Below are 17,625 nucleotides of genomic sequence, written 5' to 3' on the forward strand. Positions count from 1 at the left end.
ATATAGGTTACATTAAGTTCAATCGAATGCGTCTAAATACGCGTTTTCATATGGTTAACGCATCACATAATGCTTAGACTAATTCAGTCGATCTTTGCGATGTACCCGCGTCGCAACATGCACGGGTCTTATAAGTTTTAAACCAGGGTTAGACCGTATTAAAAACAACATAGAGAATTCACCAAATTTTAAAGAATATATTGTAAAAAGTCGAAAAAAATTACACAAATCCATAAATTTTCATCATTTTGTTTAGAAGTAACTTGCAAGATATAGTTTATCAAACCACCTGTTTAACAATTACTCATTTTCCATTTGCAAGATACTCATTTGGATCTTCTTCATCAGAATCAAATTCAACCTGCACACAAGTTGTAATTACAATAAGGAAAATATTTTAGGAATCTAACTCAAAATCATAAATAACCATTTTGAGGGGAATAGATAATTTTTTTTTTTTTTTTTTTACATTTTCATCTCTGAACCACCCTCCATGGCAGTCGCGCTTCCAACCCGCTTCTATAAACTTGAGTTCTCTTTCCCTACACTCTCGATAATCCAGTGACAGTCGATCAACATTATTACCAGTTGCCTCCGTTGGACCAAAGCTCGAATTCTCAGGGATCGGGCATTGAGAATCGCTGTTAACTGTAGTACCTTGTTCAGGATGACTACGGTGAAGTAGATCAAAAGTGGCCTTTCGAGTTTTTTCAGTCAATGGTTTGCTAGCTAAGTTTGCCTGCTTTGTAGGTGTGTTACCAGTTTTGCTCGTGGAAGTAGATTCTAGCGACAACGCTATTCGCTTATTCATCTCATTTTGTCTTTCTTCTTCGTTTTGTTTGAACCTACTTTCTGCAGCAAGATGGCGTCTTGATTTCATATGCATCTGCAAATTCATTTTTCAAAGACTTGAGGCAGCGCTACATGTACATGTTCGCCAAAATTGGTCAAATGTAGTGTACGAAGAAGGATGACATGTAAAATTCTAGGATTGTTCATGAGCTGAGCCGAGCCAGGCCAAGCTCAGGCTCGGCTCGGATCGGATTTGAAACCGAGCTGAAAATCTAAGCTCAGGCTCGGCTTGGTTTGGCTCGATTTTAAAAAGGAAAACTAATACATAGCTCTTAAAATTCAGTAGTCTAAAATATTATTCAAGAGTTCAAAACAACGTTTCAAAATAAGTGCAACCTAATACATTACAAGCCAAAATCAAGTTCAACAACAAAAAATAAGTTTTGAATTTCAACGAAATACAATATTAGTTCATTAGCATGGTAATCAACCTTCAAATATGCCATAAATACCAAATTACACTCCTACATACATGTAAATAATAATAAGTTTTTGTAATATATTATAAGGGTGGGGTTCTAGAGTGAACACTGGTGTATTTGTGAACTGAGTGAGCAAATCCTAACCATTGATTTACATCATCAAATCGTAAAATACATTAGTGTATTTTCATCATCAAATCCTGGCCATTGATTTACACTTGTGTATACATTTGTGTATTGATAATCAAGGGCTAAGATTAGTTCACTAGTGTTCACAATCAAGGGAGTTGTTCACTAATGAATCTAACCCCATATTATAATAACGTATAGAAATATAAAATATATTACAAGTAAAATAATCCAAGCTAAGCCGAGCCGAGCCACCAAGCGAGCCAAACCGAGCTAATCTGGCTCATTACGAGCCGGGCCGATCTTGGCTCACTTTCTAACCAAGCCATATAGAGAGAGCTTTCCGAGCCATGATCTTTTTGGACAACCCTATCTAAAACCAACCAAAAGGATGAAGAGATTATGGTTAATTTGGTTTATTAGAAGGCTGATTTGTAAAAACTTATTATGGCAATTTAATCAGGAACATGGAATAGTCCACAATCTTATCGATTATTAAACAACTTAAAAATAACATAAAAAATTAGGGTTTACACATTGCTAAGCCTAACGTAAGGAAGAAGGCCCAAATCCACATGAACAAAATTTCATCAAGCTAGTATAGGTGTAGTGGAAGTGTACATATCTAGATTACACAGAGCATAAAGAAAGAGGTAGTAGTTAATTTGAATGAAGAGTGAGGGGAACAGAGAACATACGGAAAGGATTACAGGAGTATCAAAGACGGGAGTATGAGGGCAAAGGAGACAAGCATATTTGCCGCTAGAAAGCTTCCTGTAGGAGGAAGACTGATCGCCGGCGGCGTCCAACAGGAGGTCATCCACTCTTCTCTTCCGATAGTGAGCTTCTCTTCCCCAACTGTCTCCCCCAAACACGCTCATTGATCTTTTCTATCCATCTACGTTGGATCCACATAAATAAATAACCTTTTGAGTAAAATGCTAAAATATGTTCATAAATAACGGGTTTTACCGGTAGTTTCACCATCATGTCTACAGGCTAGAGGTGTACAAAAAAACTGATTACGCGATCGAAACCGGAAAAAAAACCGGAACCGGTTTTTCTAAAAACCGGTTTTTTTTTTAACCGGTTCGGTTACAACCGGTTAGACCGGTTATAAACCAGTTTCAGTTTTTGTTTGCCGGTTCGGTTATAAAACCGGTTTGGAAAAAACCGGTTTAAAAATCGATTTTTTTTAAAAACCGGTTAATAAACCGGTTAACTGATAACGTTTAAAAAAAACCGGTTAAAATAACCGGTTAAAACCGGTTTTTTTCGCCCAGCATTAACAAACGGTCATATGACCGTTACAACCAAAATAGAGCCGTTTTTTTTGTTTTTTTTTGACCAAAAATCATCTCAAAGTTAGTATAAAAGGGTGGTGGGTGTTTAGGTTCATTCACAACACTTGATAACCTTCAAAATCTCTAAAAAAGTCCCTCATGACCGACGAAGAAGCCGAATTAGATGAATTCCTACGCAATAGTTCGAGTTCGGGTTCGGCCGAAGAAGATTAAACGACGCTTCTCAAGATATATTTTAGTATTGTAGTTCCACTAAAAAAATATATATATATTAGTGGACGTTCTTGCGGATTAATAGTTTAAGTTTACGCATTTCGTTTGTTATGTTTATCGTTCGTATTTCATTGTTATGTAACCGTTTGTTCCAAAACTAATGATATTATTATGTGTTTAACTTTTTATAAGTTTATTGTTAATTTTTTTTATAAAAAAATCTGCATTTAGCTGAAAAAAACAGCCCAATTAGCTGAAAAAAGGAAAAAAAAACTTGCTGTTAAGTTTCTGCAGACCGGTTTTTTTTCCGGTTTTTTTTCCGGTTTTTGTTAACCGGTTTTTTTAACCGGTTTCAAACATCCCGGTTATTAATTGACAGATAAACCGGTTTTTTTAAAAACCGGTTACAACCGGTTACAACCGGTTAGGACCGGTTACAATTTTATCCACTAAAAACCGGTTATTAACCGTAACCGGTTAATAAAAAACCGGTTTTTTTTTTGGCTGAAAATAACTGGACCGGTTATTAACCGTAACCGGTTTTCCAAATTAACCGATTTGTACACCTCTACTACAGGCGGGTGTTTATCGGGTTTTTCCCGGAATTGGTGGTGGACTCGGGTTACTCTCAGATTACTCCGTTTGGTCCGGTGGGTGCCCCGAGAGTGCTCGGAATTGATTCTGTTGGCCGTTCAAAAAAAATTAAGCTACTTTTCCCACTTCAGTCTAAAAAATGATTTTTTTATCTGAGCCTATTAGGTTTTATTTTTGTTGTTATTTTCATCCGGGTGGTAAACCAGGTTAGAATTTTCTGTTAACTTCTTTTTTCTTTGTCGGTTTCCTCATTTAAATGAAGGGTATAATCGTTACTTTATATCATAATATATTTTATTTAAATATGGGAAACGATAAAAAAAGGATAAGTTAACAGAAAATTCTAACATAGTTTGACAATTGGATGAAAATTAAAATAAATATAAAATCTCAGGATCCAGATAAAAAGTTACATTTATTTGACTAAAGTGGGAAACCACTTTAGGGTTTTACTGTAACTTTTTCTTTTCGTTTGAGCTGGCCTGTTATGAATCAGTTTAGCCTACCATGGCCCAATCAAACAATCCGTTCAATGAGCCCAAGAAGAAAGCAGGCCCGTTGGATTGTGAAGAAATCATCGCATAATTCCCTACACATACAAAAACCTAATGGGAGAATAGTGCCAGACAGCACAAAAACCAAATAAGGAATAGTGCCAGGCAGCTGCCTGGCACTCCCTCATTGGACCAATACGTTTAATGTTTTATATTCATTTTGAAATTACGTTTTAGCCCCTAGCTCAAAATAAAATTACGCTTTTTATCCCCATCTCAAAATTCCCTACATATACAAAAACCAAATGGGGGAACAGTGCCAGGCAGCTGCCTGGCACTCCCCCGTTGGCCCAACACGTTTAATGTTTTATATTCGTTTTAGCCCCCAGCTCAAAATAAAATTACGTTTTTTGTCCTCATCTCAAAATTACGATCTTGCCCTCATTTCAAATTACGACTTCACCTGGCACTCTCCTATTGGACCAACCAGTTTTTTATTTTATATCCATTCTAAAATCACGTTTTTGTCCCTCTTTAAAATTACGGTTTTGCCCACAGCTCAAAATAAAATTACGCTTTTGTCCCCGGCTCAAAATTATGATTTTTCTTTCTATTCAAAATAAAATTATGGTTTTGCCCTCAGCTCAGAATTACCTTTTCCCCCCAGTTCAAAATAAAATTTTGTTTTTGCCCGCACTTAAAAATTACGATTTTGCCCTCTGTTCAAAAATGTGATTTTCTCTGTTTAAAAATTGTGATTTCGCCCTCAATTCAAAATTATGGTTTTTCCTCAGTTCAAAATAAAATTATATTTTTGCCCCAAACTCAAAATTACAATTTTACCCTCGGTTCAAAATAAAATTGTGCTTTTGCCTCAAGCTTAAAATTATGATTGTGCCCTTAGTTCAAATTTATATTACGTTGTTACCCCAAGTTAAAAATTACGAATTTACCCCTGTGAAAATACAATTTTGCCCTAGGTTCAAATTTACAGTACTGCCATTACTTTAGCTTTTGCCAAATTTCGATTTTACCCCAGTCAAAAAATACAACTTTCTCTTAGTTAAAAATTACAATATTGCCATTGTTTTAGTTTTTTTATCAAAACTATAAAAGTGTTTTGTTTTAATTGGATGACTCGATTTAATTGTTTTTCGTATCAATGAGCTGACTAACACTCACTAATTATTCGACCATCGCCCCGCAACGCGGGCGGAGCATCAACTAGTATAAAACAAAAGACACTGAAGGAATAGGTTATGAAGATTGTTAAGAAAATTTGATTATTCTTCTTCCCACCTTACACCAATAAACAACCCTGAGCTTAAAAAAGAATTAAGGAAAGATTATCTGCATATCTGAATTTTATAATGAAAAAATAAGCGTTATAGAGCCACAAGAGCTCAATTCTCTGGTTGGACTACAGAAGCCCTTCTAGAAGATATTATCCATATTCATACAGCGTGATAAAGTATAACATGTGGGCAAAGTTGTAATTAACTCTTCACTTTGAGACGTTTAGCATTAATTTTGTTGCGTATGGTACAAGTAGTTTATGGCAATAGTTCCTACTTTGTCTCCACTTATTTATATACTATCAATTTTTAACAATGTTGTGCATAAGTTGTATTGTTTGCTTTAAAAGTTGTACAATAGTATTTAACATAGTATGGGATGATATATTCAATGGGTTCTTAGTCTTATGCCATTTATATTTATAAACTATTAATTTGAAACATTTGTGTGCATCTCTTGTTGTAATTTGTGCTTAAATGGTTGTATCTTAATCAAATATAGGTTGTAAGCTGTGTTTAGGTGTTTGTACCTTAATCAAATAATAATGGTTTCGTTACCTTATCGAATCCAATTTGTTTTGTATGCATGTATGGTTGTAAATTATGCTTAAGTGGTTGTACCCTAATCAAATAATTGTTTCATTATCTTACTATATTCAATCGGTTTGATCCATTCAAAGTTGTGTTGTTTTATTTGTAAATTATTATTATTATTTATAATAATCTAATTAATTTAGCCAAAATCTTGTATAAATATAATTTGCAATATATTGATGCAATGGTTGTTGTAATGTATGCATTATGGTTTGTATAGTGGTAATGATATATATTATATATAGATATAAATTACGATGAACCTGTCAAACGGGAAAAATAGACGCGGGTTCATCGTAACGTGCGAGTCCTAGATCAACTTAGTTATTTTATTCTATATATTACGTTTCGGTTTAATTTCTTCGCATTAACACCGCAACTTCAGTGTCGGTGGTCACTGACAGTAGTGTGACATTAGTGCTCGCCCCCGCCGCAACGCGGGGGTACTTACTACTAGTTATTGATATTTAATAAAGCTTTACTACATTAAGTATTATCTTATTTATAAACTGTAAATTAAGATTTAAATTTACATATATTATTTAATTTTTATAACTAAATACTACTTGAATTAAGAACTATCTTATTTAAATACTTAACTATATAATTACTATAAATATGTAGCCATGGTTGCAAAAGTCGTTAGGCGCTCCCTAGTCGGTTGACCGGGGAGTTGAGAGTACTCGGCATATGCGGAGAGTACTCGGAGAGTACTCGGACATGTTAAATTATAAATAAATTAGTTTTTGGAAATTAAATATTTGTCTAATAACATAAATTTACTAATATTTATAACAAAATACGTGAAAATGATATTTATTATTTAGTATGATAGTCATATAAATTATGTTTTATTATCTTTTAAGTCAAACTTGGTCCGAATTGACCTAATAGATCCGATTTTGGCCAAGTTTAACCGCATTTGATCGATTCCGAGTAATTAGGCGGAGTTAGAGAAAGTCGCCTCGACAGCATACCTTGTAGCGACTACTCGGAGAGTACTCGGCCTTGGAAACCTTAGTAGCTATAATAATACCCATATATAATCAGCATTTAAGGTAAATCAGGTTAGATTACGGTCTTAAGAGTCACGGTGACATTTGCCGCATCATGCAGGCTAACCCACTAGTTTGGATTAGGGGTGTACATGGGTCGGTTTTGACCAAAACCATAACCGATCAGTTATGATGATTATGGTTATTTGGTTTTGATGGTTATAGCGGGTCGGTTATGTGTGGTTAACCGTGTATTTAGCTTAGCTAAAAATAGCTTATTTTTTAACATGTAATAAATTGTTATTGCATATTTATATATTTTAGTAGTATTAAATAATACATATAATCTATAATATTAATACCAATTATTTTCGAATATTCAAATAAAGTGATATGATGCATTCCATAAATTCAAATAAACATTCAAACAAAACCACAAAATGATATGAAAAAACCCGAAAGTACTAAAAATCTTCAGTCAAAAACATCAAATATTAAAAATATGGTGAAAAGTTCTAAATCCTATAAAGATTTATTACATGTCGGTTCGGTTATGATGGGTATGGAAAAATTGATAACCATAACCGACCCGCTACTTTCGGTTTTCAAAAAAATCATTAACCAACCCATCGGTTTTTTATTTGGTTCGGTTTTTTCGGTTAATTCGGTTATGGTTCAGTTAATTCAGTTTTGGTTCGGTTAATTCGGTTTTTTGCACACCCCTAGTTTGGATAAAAATAACACATCCAAATTCCAAACACCCCAACACCAATCTGGGCCAAACCACTCTTAGCCCGGCTCGTAGCCCATTGGGCCTAAACCAAACCTCACGGTCCAGATCTGGCACCCCCTCTCTTCCCAATTTCCGATCCAGTAAAACTAAACTTTCATCACCACTGTCTTCCCTCCCTCCCCTAGGGTTTCTGTTCTTCACCTCCAACGGTTACTGTGAGCTGTTAACTTTCATCACCTGCAATTTTTTCACAAATCTGTTGAGGTATTTGCTGAATAATTTCACATTTTCATACTAGATCCGATACAATAGCCACAAAGGTGTTAATAGTTTCAAATTTTTACGGTCCGTTTGCAAATTTAGGTACTCGTTATCCTGTTGATGCTAACGACGGTTCTACCGCCGTTAACCGCCACCGGAAGCTGCTACTTGACGCCGATGATACTCTTTTAACAACGGCGTTAGGGTTTAGCGTCTCAGTAGTGCGTCATACTCTTTCAATACGGTAAAATTTCACTCAGTTGAACTCTAGGTTGAGCTATAGTACTTAGTTTCTGGCTGTACTGAACCGAACTTTTAGCATAAATTGAAGTTAGTATCATATTCTGGAAGTTAGGTTTACTGTGTAGCTTTTTTCATGTTGTGTATCTATTAATTAATCACCGGTGTGTGCTTTTATTTGTGATATTCTGTCATAATTTTATTGTTCTTCTTATACTTGCTTTTTTTATACCTGCAAGTTTTTTTTCACAAATTAATCTAGGTATTTGTTAAGTAATTTTGCATTTTCATACTAGATCCAATACAATAGCCACAAATTTGTTAAATAGTTTGAGGCGCTAGGGTTCAGCGTCTCAGTAGTGCGTCAATACGGTAAAATTACACTCAGTTGAAATCTAGGTTGAGCAATAGTACATAATTCCTGACTGTACTGACTTTTAGCACAGGTTGAAGTTATATTCTGGAAGTTAGGTTTACTGTGTAGCTTTTTTCGTGTTGTGTATTTTGTTAATTAGTTAATCACTTGTGTTTGTGTTTACTTGTGATATTCTGTCAAAATCTTATTTTTGTTCTTATATGGTCTTTCTAATGCTATTACATTGGATTCGGTGCTTTTGAATAATCTTGCTGACTGAATAAGTTACACAGAGTACACATTAACTCAAAATGGCTGTGTATTTTTATAACTTTTCATACTAGATCCGATATGATAGCCGCAAAGTTTTATATCCTTTCGGATATTTTGATTCGTTTGCAAATTTAGGGTTTCGTTATTTTTTTGATGCTAACCACCGTTCTGCCGCCGGTAATTATTACTTGACGGTGCTCTTTAACGGCGCTAGGGTTAACCGTCTTAGTGCCTCAAACCTCAATGTGGTAATTACGACAGTTGAAATTTAGGTTGAGCAACAGCACTTAATTCATGACTGTACTGACTTTTAGCACAATCCGAAGTTAGTTTTATTTTCTCAGGTGTTGCTGGATTGAGTTAATTTTCTAGAAGTTAGGTTTACTATGTAGCTTTATTCGTGTTGTGTGTGTATTAATTACTTAATCACAGGTGTTTGTGTTTACTTGTGAGTTGTGATATTCTGTCAAAATAATTATCGTTGTTCTTATACCTTCTTTTATGTGCATCAGACTAGGTGCTTTTGAAGAATCTCACTGACTGAATAAGTACCACAGAGTACGCATTAACTGAAAATGGCTGTGTATTTAGACTCCTCAGACTCGTATCATAATCATCTTGTATCTCAGTTTAAGAAAAGAAAAGTAATTTCGGACGGTGATAATGGCTCGTTAGTGTGTTCACTCACGTGTTTACCTACTCTTCAAGCTTCTGATTATTTCATGGAACCTAGTTTGAGTCAGTTGATCACGAGGGAACTCACAGATCCAGGTTACTGTGCTAGGGTTCAAAACTTTACGGTTGGTAGGTACGGATACGGAAACGTTAGGTTTTTTGGGGAAACCGATGTCAGATGGTTAGATTTAGACCAGATTGTTAAGTTCAGAAGGCACGAGATTGTTGTTTATGAAGATGAAACCGTCAAACCGTCGGTTGGTAAGGGGCTTAACAAAGCTGCCGAAGTAACTTTAATACTTCAAAAAGATTCCTCAATTGAGAAGTTGAAATTAAGTGCAGAAAATCAAGGAGCTGAGTTCATTTCTTTTGACACAATCCGAAAAGAATGGAAGTTTTCTGTTCAACATTTTAGCAGATTTGGGTTGAGTGATGATGAGGAGGATGATGTCATGATGGATGATGCTGATGTCGATGTTAGAGAACGAGAACAGGTTACAATGAACGATAACGACGGTTCTGATCTTGATGAAGGCAGCCCGTTAACAGATTCTCGTTTACTTTCTCATTCGCTTCCTTCGCACCTCGGGCTCGATCCTGTTAGAATGAAGGAGATGAGGATGATGATGTTTTCTCCTGAAGAAGAAGAGGATGACGCCGAATTAGATAACTTAAACGGCACGTTTTCACACCATAGACCGTTACACGGTAGCAAAACGGTGCAAAGATCCAGCCCGTTAACAATTCGGAAGACCCCACTAGCTTTACTCGAGTACAATCCTGGTAGTTTTGCTTCAAGCGATAATGGGTCTATTTTACTCTCTCAACAAAACAAAGGGGTTCCTTTGACAATAACAAAAGTTCAAGGGTTTAAACTGGAAATTAAGGAAACACCAGTAACAAAAAGCTATTCGAAGAACATAGTTGATGCTGGATTGTTGATGGGTAGGTCGTTCGGTATAGCATGGGGTCCAAACAACCTTCTTATTCACTGTGGTTCCGTTGGTGACAGTAATAAGAGTCCACATCTTTCTTCTACAATAAGTTTAGAAAAAGTTGCAACCGATAATGTCGTCAGAGATGAAAACAACAAAATACGTGAAGAACTTATTGGTTTATGCTTCGATTCTCCGTTAAGTTACCATAAAGAAATTAATTTTGAAACGAATGAATTCATAGTTGATTCATATAAGTTAAAGGCTCGAAAGCTTGTGTTTAACCGTTTGGATTTATCGCATGTATGCCGCCAATATATTGGGATTATCGAAAAGCAGTTAGAAGTACCAGGATTATCTTCTTCTGCTCGTGTGATGTTAATGCACCAAGTTTTTGTTTGGGAACTTATAAATGTTCTTTTTTCCTCAAAAGAAAGTTCTATAGAAGCTGACGTGGCAGCACTCCCGTTGATTCGAAGAGCAGAGTTCAGTGTTTTGTTACAAGAAAGTGTTTGTCACCGTGTACAAGACGAAATAAGTTCGTTAAACGATTCAAAAGATTTACAACAGTTGTTTTTACTTTTAACTGGCCGGCAAATCGATGCAGCCGTTGAATTGTCGGCATCTAGGGGAGATGTACGACTCGCTTGTCTGTTAACCCAAGCTGGTGGGTCCACCGTTAACCGTATGGACATTGATCGACAACTCGACCTTTGGAAAACCAACAGTCTAGATTTCGGTTTTATTGAGAATGACAGGATAAGGCTTTTCGAGTTGCTTGCAGGTAATATCCACGGGGCATTAGGTGAAATGGATATCGACTGGAAACGGTTTTTAGGATTGCTGATGTGGTATCATCTTCAACCTGCTTCCGATTTGACTTCTATATTTCAAACCTATCAACACCTTCTAGAAGATGGGCGGGCCCCGTATCCGGTTCCTGTCTACATAGATGAAAAACTGGTAATGGATAAAATAAGTTGGAGTCCTGGTAACCGTTTCGATCTTGCGTATTATTTAATGATTCTTCATAGTAACGAAGGGAGAGACGTTACTAATATTCACATGTTGAAGACTATGTTTAGTGCGTTTGCTTCAACTCACGATCCGCTTGATCATCATATGATATGGCATCAGCGTGCAGTGTTGGAAGCGGTTGGAACGTTTAGTTGTGATGATCTTCATGTTCTTGATATGGGATTTGTTTCACAGTTGTTAAACCTAGGACACTGTCATTGGGCTCTCTATGTTGTGCTCCACATGTCACATCGTGATGATTATCCGTATCTGCAAGCTAGTGTCATTCGGGAAATCTTGTTTCAGTATTGTGAAACATGGAGTGCTCAAGAAAACCAACGACAGTTTATTGTGGATTTGGGAGTTCCTTCGGCTTGGTTGCATGAGGCCTTGGTGAGTTTTATCAATTTGAATCAGATTCTAGTTGATATAATTGTCAAAGCGTTAATCTAACACTTTACTGTGATAATGTTCAGTTTTTTTTGCTATTACTAGTAGTTAAAGGTGGTAAAATGGATGAGTTTGGGAAAATGGGTCAACTCATGTGAGTTTTGGTATGTGCCGGGTTGGGATTGCGGAAATTTTTTTCCAAATATCTATTCGTTTAACTATACGGTGTCTTAATTATTACTATAGAAACTATATTGTTAATTTGTTTATGCAAGTCGGTGATATATCACCGATATATATCGGTTATCGGTCCCCATGTAAAATATCGGTTCCAATATTATCAGCGATATTGACCGATATATCACCGATTTTCCCGATGTCAGTACCTTTCTTCTTAGTTCTACCATTCGTCTTTCTTCCTATTGCTGCTATTAGTGTTTTAAGTTATTAATTGTTAGTGTTAAATATTAAGTCTTTATCAGTTCCTACTTGCTACGGTTATTAGCATTTTGCAAGTTGCAAAAGGTTAATTTGTTAATGGTAGGAGAGTATACTGAATTGTTAGTGTTAAATTGCTATATATATATATATATATATATATATATATATATATAGGGAGAAGATCATGCGAGAACCACCTCTTATTGCGAGAACCGCGAGAACCAATGTGAACACAACCAAAAATAGCTAAAAATCACACAATTTTTTTTTTAAATATTTTTTATATAAAAATCGCTACTTTTCGAAGCCAAAAAAAAAAATTATTTTTTTTTTTTGCCACTAAAAGTAGCGATTTGAGCATAAAAAATATTAAAAAAAAATTTAGATTTTTTAAGAATTTTTTGGGGGTTTAGTTTTTAGCATTTTAGCTTTGGGGGGGGGGGGGGGGTTAGGTTTTTGGGGGGTGGGGGTTAGGTTTTTTTAGCTATTTTAGGTTGTGTTCACATTGGTTCTCGCGGTTCTCACAATAAATGGAGTTCTCGCATGAGCCCCTCCCTATATATATATATATATATTAATTTTGCTTGATATAAAAAATACCAATTACCCACTGATATCCCAACGCAATAACCTATACCTCAAATGTCGGTCCTTGACCGATATCCGATTTTTTACCGCTTTAACTGCGTAGTTAAATTTTTTTTTTTTTTTATTTTGCAAAATGACATTAAAGAGGTTATATCATGCATGCATCACAAATAATATTTGAGTGATGTTTGACCCATTTGACCCGTCAGAAGTCAGTTATATGAAAGGGTGGTTGTTACTTGTTAGAATAACAAACTTGTTCAAATCCCAACAAAAATTAGAAATTGGATAATGGATGCATTAAACAATAATTTTAACGGTCTTTTGTTATCAAATATTTCCATATGCCTTATCCTTGAAATCTGTTTCTTGTATGAGGTTGTCTTATAACTTGTTTAAATTTTGCAGGCAGTATATCATGCTTATAATGGAAATTCTTTCAAGGCTCTTGAACACTATCTTGGATGTGGTTTTTGGCAAAAAGCACATTCAACCTTCATAACTTCCGTTGCACATTCTCTTTTCATGTCAGGTAAGGGCCTATCAGCTATCGACTTTTCTGGATGTAGTTTGTTGTAAATATGTATCTAAAATTTAAATCTTTTCTCCTGATCTTTAAAACAAAATGGATATATCTTTTCGTTTAGAACTTGAATGTCATAGACCACCAATTATAAACTGAGTCGGCTCGGCTCGGATTTAAAACCGAGCTGAAAATCTAAAAGCTCAAGTTGGCTCGGCTCGGATTGGGTAGACTCGATTTTTGTTTGTAAAATTATTACATAGCTTTCAAAACTCAATAGTCTAAACTCTAAAGTATCATTTAATAGTTCAAAAACATATCCAAAATAAGTTCAACAAGCCAAAATCAAGTTCAACCAAATACAAAATAAGTTTCAAATTTCGACAAAATACAATGAAAGTTCATTAGCATCATTCTCAACCCCCAAATATGTCATAGATATCCAACTACACACGCTAGTAATAACCATTTTTTTTATAATATATTATATGTATATAAAAATAAAATATATTAAAGGTAAAATAATCCGAGCCAAACTGAGCTAGGCTCACTTTTTAACCGAGCCGAGCTGGTTAGGCTCAGTTTCAAACCGAGCCACATCGAGCAAAGCTTTTTCCGAGCTAAATCCAAGCGAGCTCCGTGCCACGAGCTTTTTGGACAGCCCTAGCATCATGGTGTAATAGAATTTGGATTTATATCTTCTATAACAATTGACATAACACATATATTTGGTAGAGGTGGCAATTTTCACCCATTTACTTGTGAATTGGTTCGTTCGTGTTATGTTTTATTTCTAAAGCACGGTCATGTCAAGTTGTCAACCAATCCACCCCTTTCTGTTTCGACTTGTACAAAAAAAATCACCCGTCTTAAGCCAAACCTGTTTTGATTCATCACTCTACCTGCCCGACCGACTATGCCACCTCTAGGATTTAATAATAACTTCATTTTGTTTTCATGATGTAAAATTGAGTACGATACCATTAGATATTTGAAAGATTAATGTTAACTGTTGTCTAACTTTCTTCATGGCTCAGGCAAACAATCAGAGATATTGAGGCTGGCAACCTCTATGGAAGACCATAAATCCGAGATCGAAAACTGGGACTTGGGAGCTGGAATTTTTATAACTTTTTATTCACTTAAAAGCTCTTTGAAGGAAGATGATTCGATGACTGAACTGGTATGCAACTCACATGGCCGGTTATTAATTCAAAAACGTTTTTCCCCGATCATATACCTGCTGTTAGTAAATGCAGTTTTAGGACAATAAGCTTGACTAACAACATTATTTAGGGCTGCAAGCAAATTGAACGAACACGAACACGAACAAGATCTTGTTCATGTTCGTTTGTTAAGGAAATATATGTGTTCACAAACTCTTCATGAACACTAACCGAATGAGATCTTATGTTTGTGTTTGTTCGTTAAGGAAATGAAGGTGTTTGTGTTCATTTGTGCCCATTTGTTAAATTTAGGCAACGTACGCAAACGAACGTTCATGAGCACAAACGAACATTAACTAATTTTTCATGAAAACAAACTAACACAAACAAGCGTTCATGAACCGAATAATACACTGATACTTATTAAATATTTTATTTGTCAGAATTTTGAAGTATATAAATAAAATTAAAAATTAAAAACACTAATGAACTATCGAACACAAACGAACATAAATGAACGAACACAAACGAACTTCCCGCCGAACAGTTCATGAACTGTCCCGCTGAACGTTTGCAGTCCTAACTATATTATTCAGTTAATTCCATTACACAAAAATGTGACTTTCACCCTTTTGTTATTGTATATAAGATATTATTTTTATTTCATTGTTTGTAACATACTTCTATTTTTTATGAGTTAAATGCCATTTTAGTCCCTGTGGTTTAAGCTATTTTGCCAGTTTAGTCCAAAGGTTTTATTTTTCGCCTATGGGTCCAAAAAGGTTTCACTGTTGCCATTTTAGTCCACTGGGTTAACTTCATCCTTTTTTTCTGTTAACGAGAAGGGCATTTCGGTCAATTTTAATGGCCGAATTGTTCTTCTAGCTAACAGAATTATATATAAAATGACCGAATTGCCCTTCTCGTTAACAGAAAAAATGGATGCAGTTAACCCAGTGGACTAAAATTGCAACAGTGAAACCTTTTTGGACCCACAGGTGAAGAATGAAACCTTTGGACTAAACTGGCAAAATGGCCTAAACCACAGGGACTAAAATGGCATTTAACTCTTTTTTTATTGATGCATCTAAGTAACCTTCTGTAGCAGGTAAAAACAGTGACGTTTTTTATGATGTGGTTTGCCACATCACTGCTATTATCTGCTTTAGGTCACATATGATGGTCTAAAACTGAAAGTATGTAAATTGTACATATAGTGAAAGAAAACATTTTCGTGGAAAAGTGAATTAAAATGTATTTAATAAAGAGATTTAGAAGATTGTATGCATTGGCCCTACACACATTATCACTATGTTTATGTATGTTTACCGTTTTACTCTCGCAGGTGTCTCTCCAGGACAAGAATGACGCATGCAGAAAGTTTTTTAGTCGTTTGAAAGGATCTTTAGCATTTTGGGAAGGCCGCTTGCCTATTGATGCCAGGTGCTGAAACAATTTATTGCTAATTTTCCTATTTTACCCTTGTCAGTAAATTACAAAATGGTTAGTTATAGAGACCATGAGAAAGATATGTTAAAGATTCTTATTTTAGGCTAATATAGTAAAAGTGATATAACTAAATGAGCCAAAAACATAATTTACTCTTTAGGGTTTAATTTTAGGAGACTTTGTAAAATTCTAACCTTAACCTTCTCCACTTCTCCGTTTCAATTCTAAGTTCACTTTTTGTACTCCCTTGGGCTTTGGCCCAATTTTGTATCCTGTTTATGTAGGCAACTAGTTGATGTCCCGTCGCCCGCGTTGCGGGGCGATGGCCGAATAGTTCTCAATCATTTAAAAAAACACTACTATAATTTTTGTAGGAAAAAAACTAAAACGATGATAAAACCGTAATTTTGAGCTCATGGCAAAACTGTAATTTTTTATGACTAATGAGCGAGTGTTATGCAGCTCCTTTAAACAGAAAAAAAAATTAAATCGAGTCAACCAATTAAAACAAAAAACTTTTATAGTTTTGCTACAAAAATTAAAACGATGGGGAAAACGTAACTTTGAACTGAGGGGGAAATCATAATTTTGTTTCGGGGATAAAATCGTAAATTAAATGGACCAATGGGGTTGAGGGCAAAATCGTAACTTGGCTGTGTGATGGAAAAAACTAATGGCAAAACTGTAAATTTAAACGGCGCAAAATCATAATTTTGAACCGAGGGCAAAATTGAAATTTTTAGCTGGAGCAAAAGCGTAAATTTATTTTTAAATGGGGTAAAAACATAATTTTGAACAAATGGCAAAATCGTTATTATAAGAAAAAAACCTAATGGTAAAACTGTAAATTTAAACGGGGCAAAATCGTAATGTTGAACCGAGGGCAAAATTGAAAATTTTTAGCTGGGAGCAAAAGCGCAAAATTTATTTTTAAGTGAGGGTAAAAGCATAATTTTGAACTGATGGTAAAACCGTAATTTTAAAACGGGAAAAAATCGTAAATTTGTTGGGCCAGAAAGGGAGTGTCATGCATGACTATAAATATAAACGTGGTAAAATCGTAATTTAAAAAAAAAAAAAAAAAAAAGAAAGAAAAAGTGGCGCATGTGACCGCCCAACCTTACCAATCGAATGAAAGTTCTATTGAATGTCATGATTTTTGTTATTGTAGATATAATGGAATGGAATAATTAGTTTGTACGTTTGGTTCACCTGGTGCCTTTGATGTTTCTATATGTTATATATATTGTTAACATTTGATGTTTTCAGTTTCAGCAACTATCACCATCAAGTTTCATTGATTTGATTCTTTATAATACAAAAAGGTTTAGACATTGTGAACTATGTTTCCATTAAAAATACATATGTATCCGTGCCTATTTTGTATACATTTTGTAAATTTTATTCCGAACCAAGTAGTGTCAAATTATGGTTTCTTTTTTTTAAAAAAAAAAAAGCTCTAATTAATACCATTTGATTATACGTGTCAGATTTTCCTTTATACCCATTATGTTTTCTATGTATGAGCTATGTCACATGTAAATATGTAATACGTTAAGATTGTATGATATAAATTTGATTTACTTTGCGTTTTGATCCAATCACAATGCTTATATAGGTTACATTAAGTTCAATCGAATGCGTCTAAATACGCGTTTTCATATGGTTAACGCATCACATAATGCTT

At 34.9% G+C, this 17,625-nt stretch overlaps 2 protein-coding genes across 2 annotated transcripts; one reads left to right on the forward strand and one right to left on the reverse strand.

The window, feature by feature from the left end:
* Positions 1 to 158: 158 nt before the first annotated feature.
* Positions 159 to 2,319, reverse strand: LOC110911514 (sodium channel modifier 1-like). The gene is made up of 3 exons (XM_022156143.2): positions 2,102 to 2,319; positions 470 to 886; positions 159 to 361 (listed from the first exon to the last, which is right to left on the reverse strand). The coding sequence occupies exons 1-3, from the start codon at positions 2,282 to 2,284 to the stop codon at positions 305 to 307; spliced, it is 657 nt and encodes a 218-aa protein (XP_022011835.1). The 5' UTR covers positions 2,285 to 2,319; the 3' UTR covers positions 159 to 304.
* A 5,410-nt stretch (positions 2,320 to 7,729) lies between these two features.
* Positions 7,730 to 17,372, forward strand: LOC110872343 (nuclear pore complex protein NUP96-like). Its single transcript, XM_035979131.1, has 7 exons — positions 7,730 to 7,889; positions 7,989 to 8,130; positions 9,267 to 11,774; positions 13,209 to 13,332; positions 14,361 to 14,506; positions 15,835 to 15,932; positions 17,208 to 17,372. Exons 3-7 carry the CDS (start codon positions 9,330 to 9,332, stop codon positions 17,242 to 17,244), a joined length of 2,850 nt encoding a protein of 949 aa, XP_035835024.1. The 5' UTR covers positions 7,730 to 7,889; positions 7,989 to 8,130; positions 9,267 to 9,329; the 3' UTR covers positions 17,245 to 17,372.
* The last annotated feature ends 253 nt before the right edge of the window (positions 17,373 to 17,625 follow it).

The sequence above is a fragment of the Helianthus annuus genome, chromosome 2 (assembly GCF_002127325.2).
Source record: "Helianthus annuus cultivar XRQ/B chromosome 2, HanXRQr2.0-SUNRISE, whole genome shotgun sequence".
NCBI classification, from domain to species: domain Eukaryota; kingdom Viridiplantae; phylum Streptophyta; class Magnoliopsida; order Asterales; family Asteraceae; genus Helianthus; species Helianthus annuus.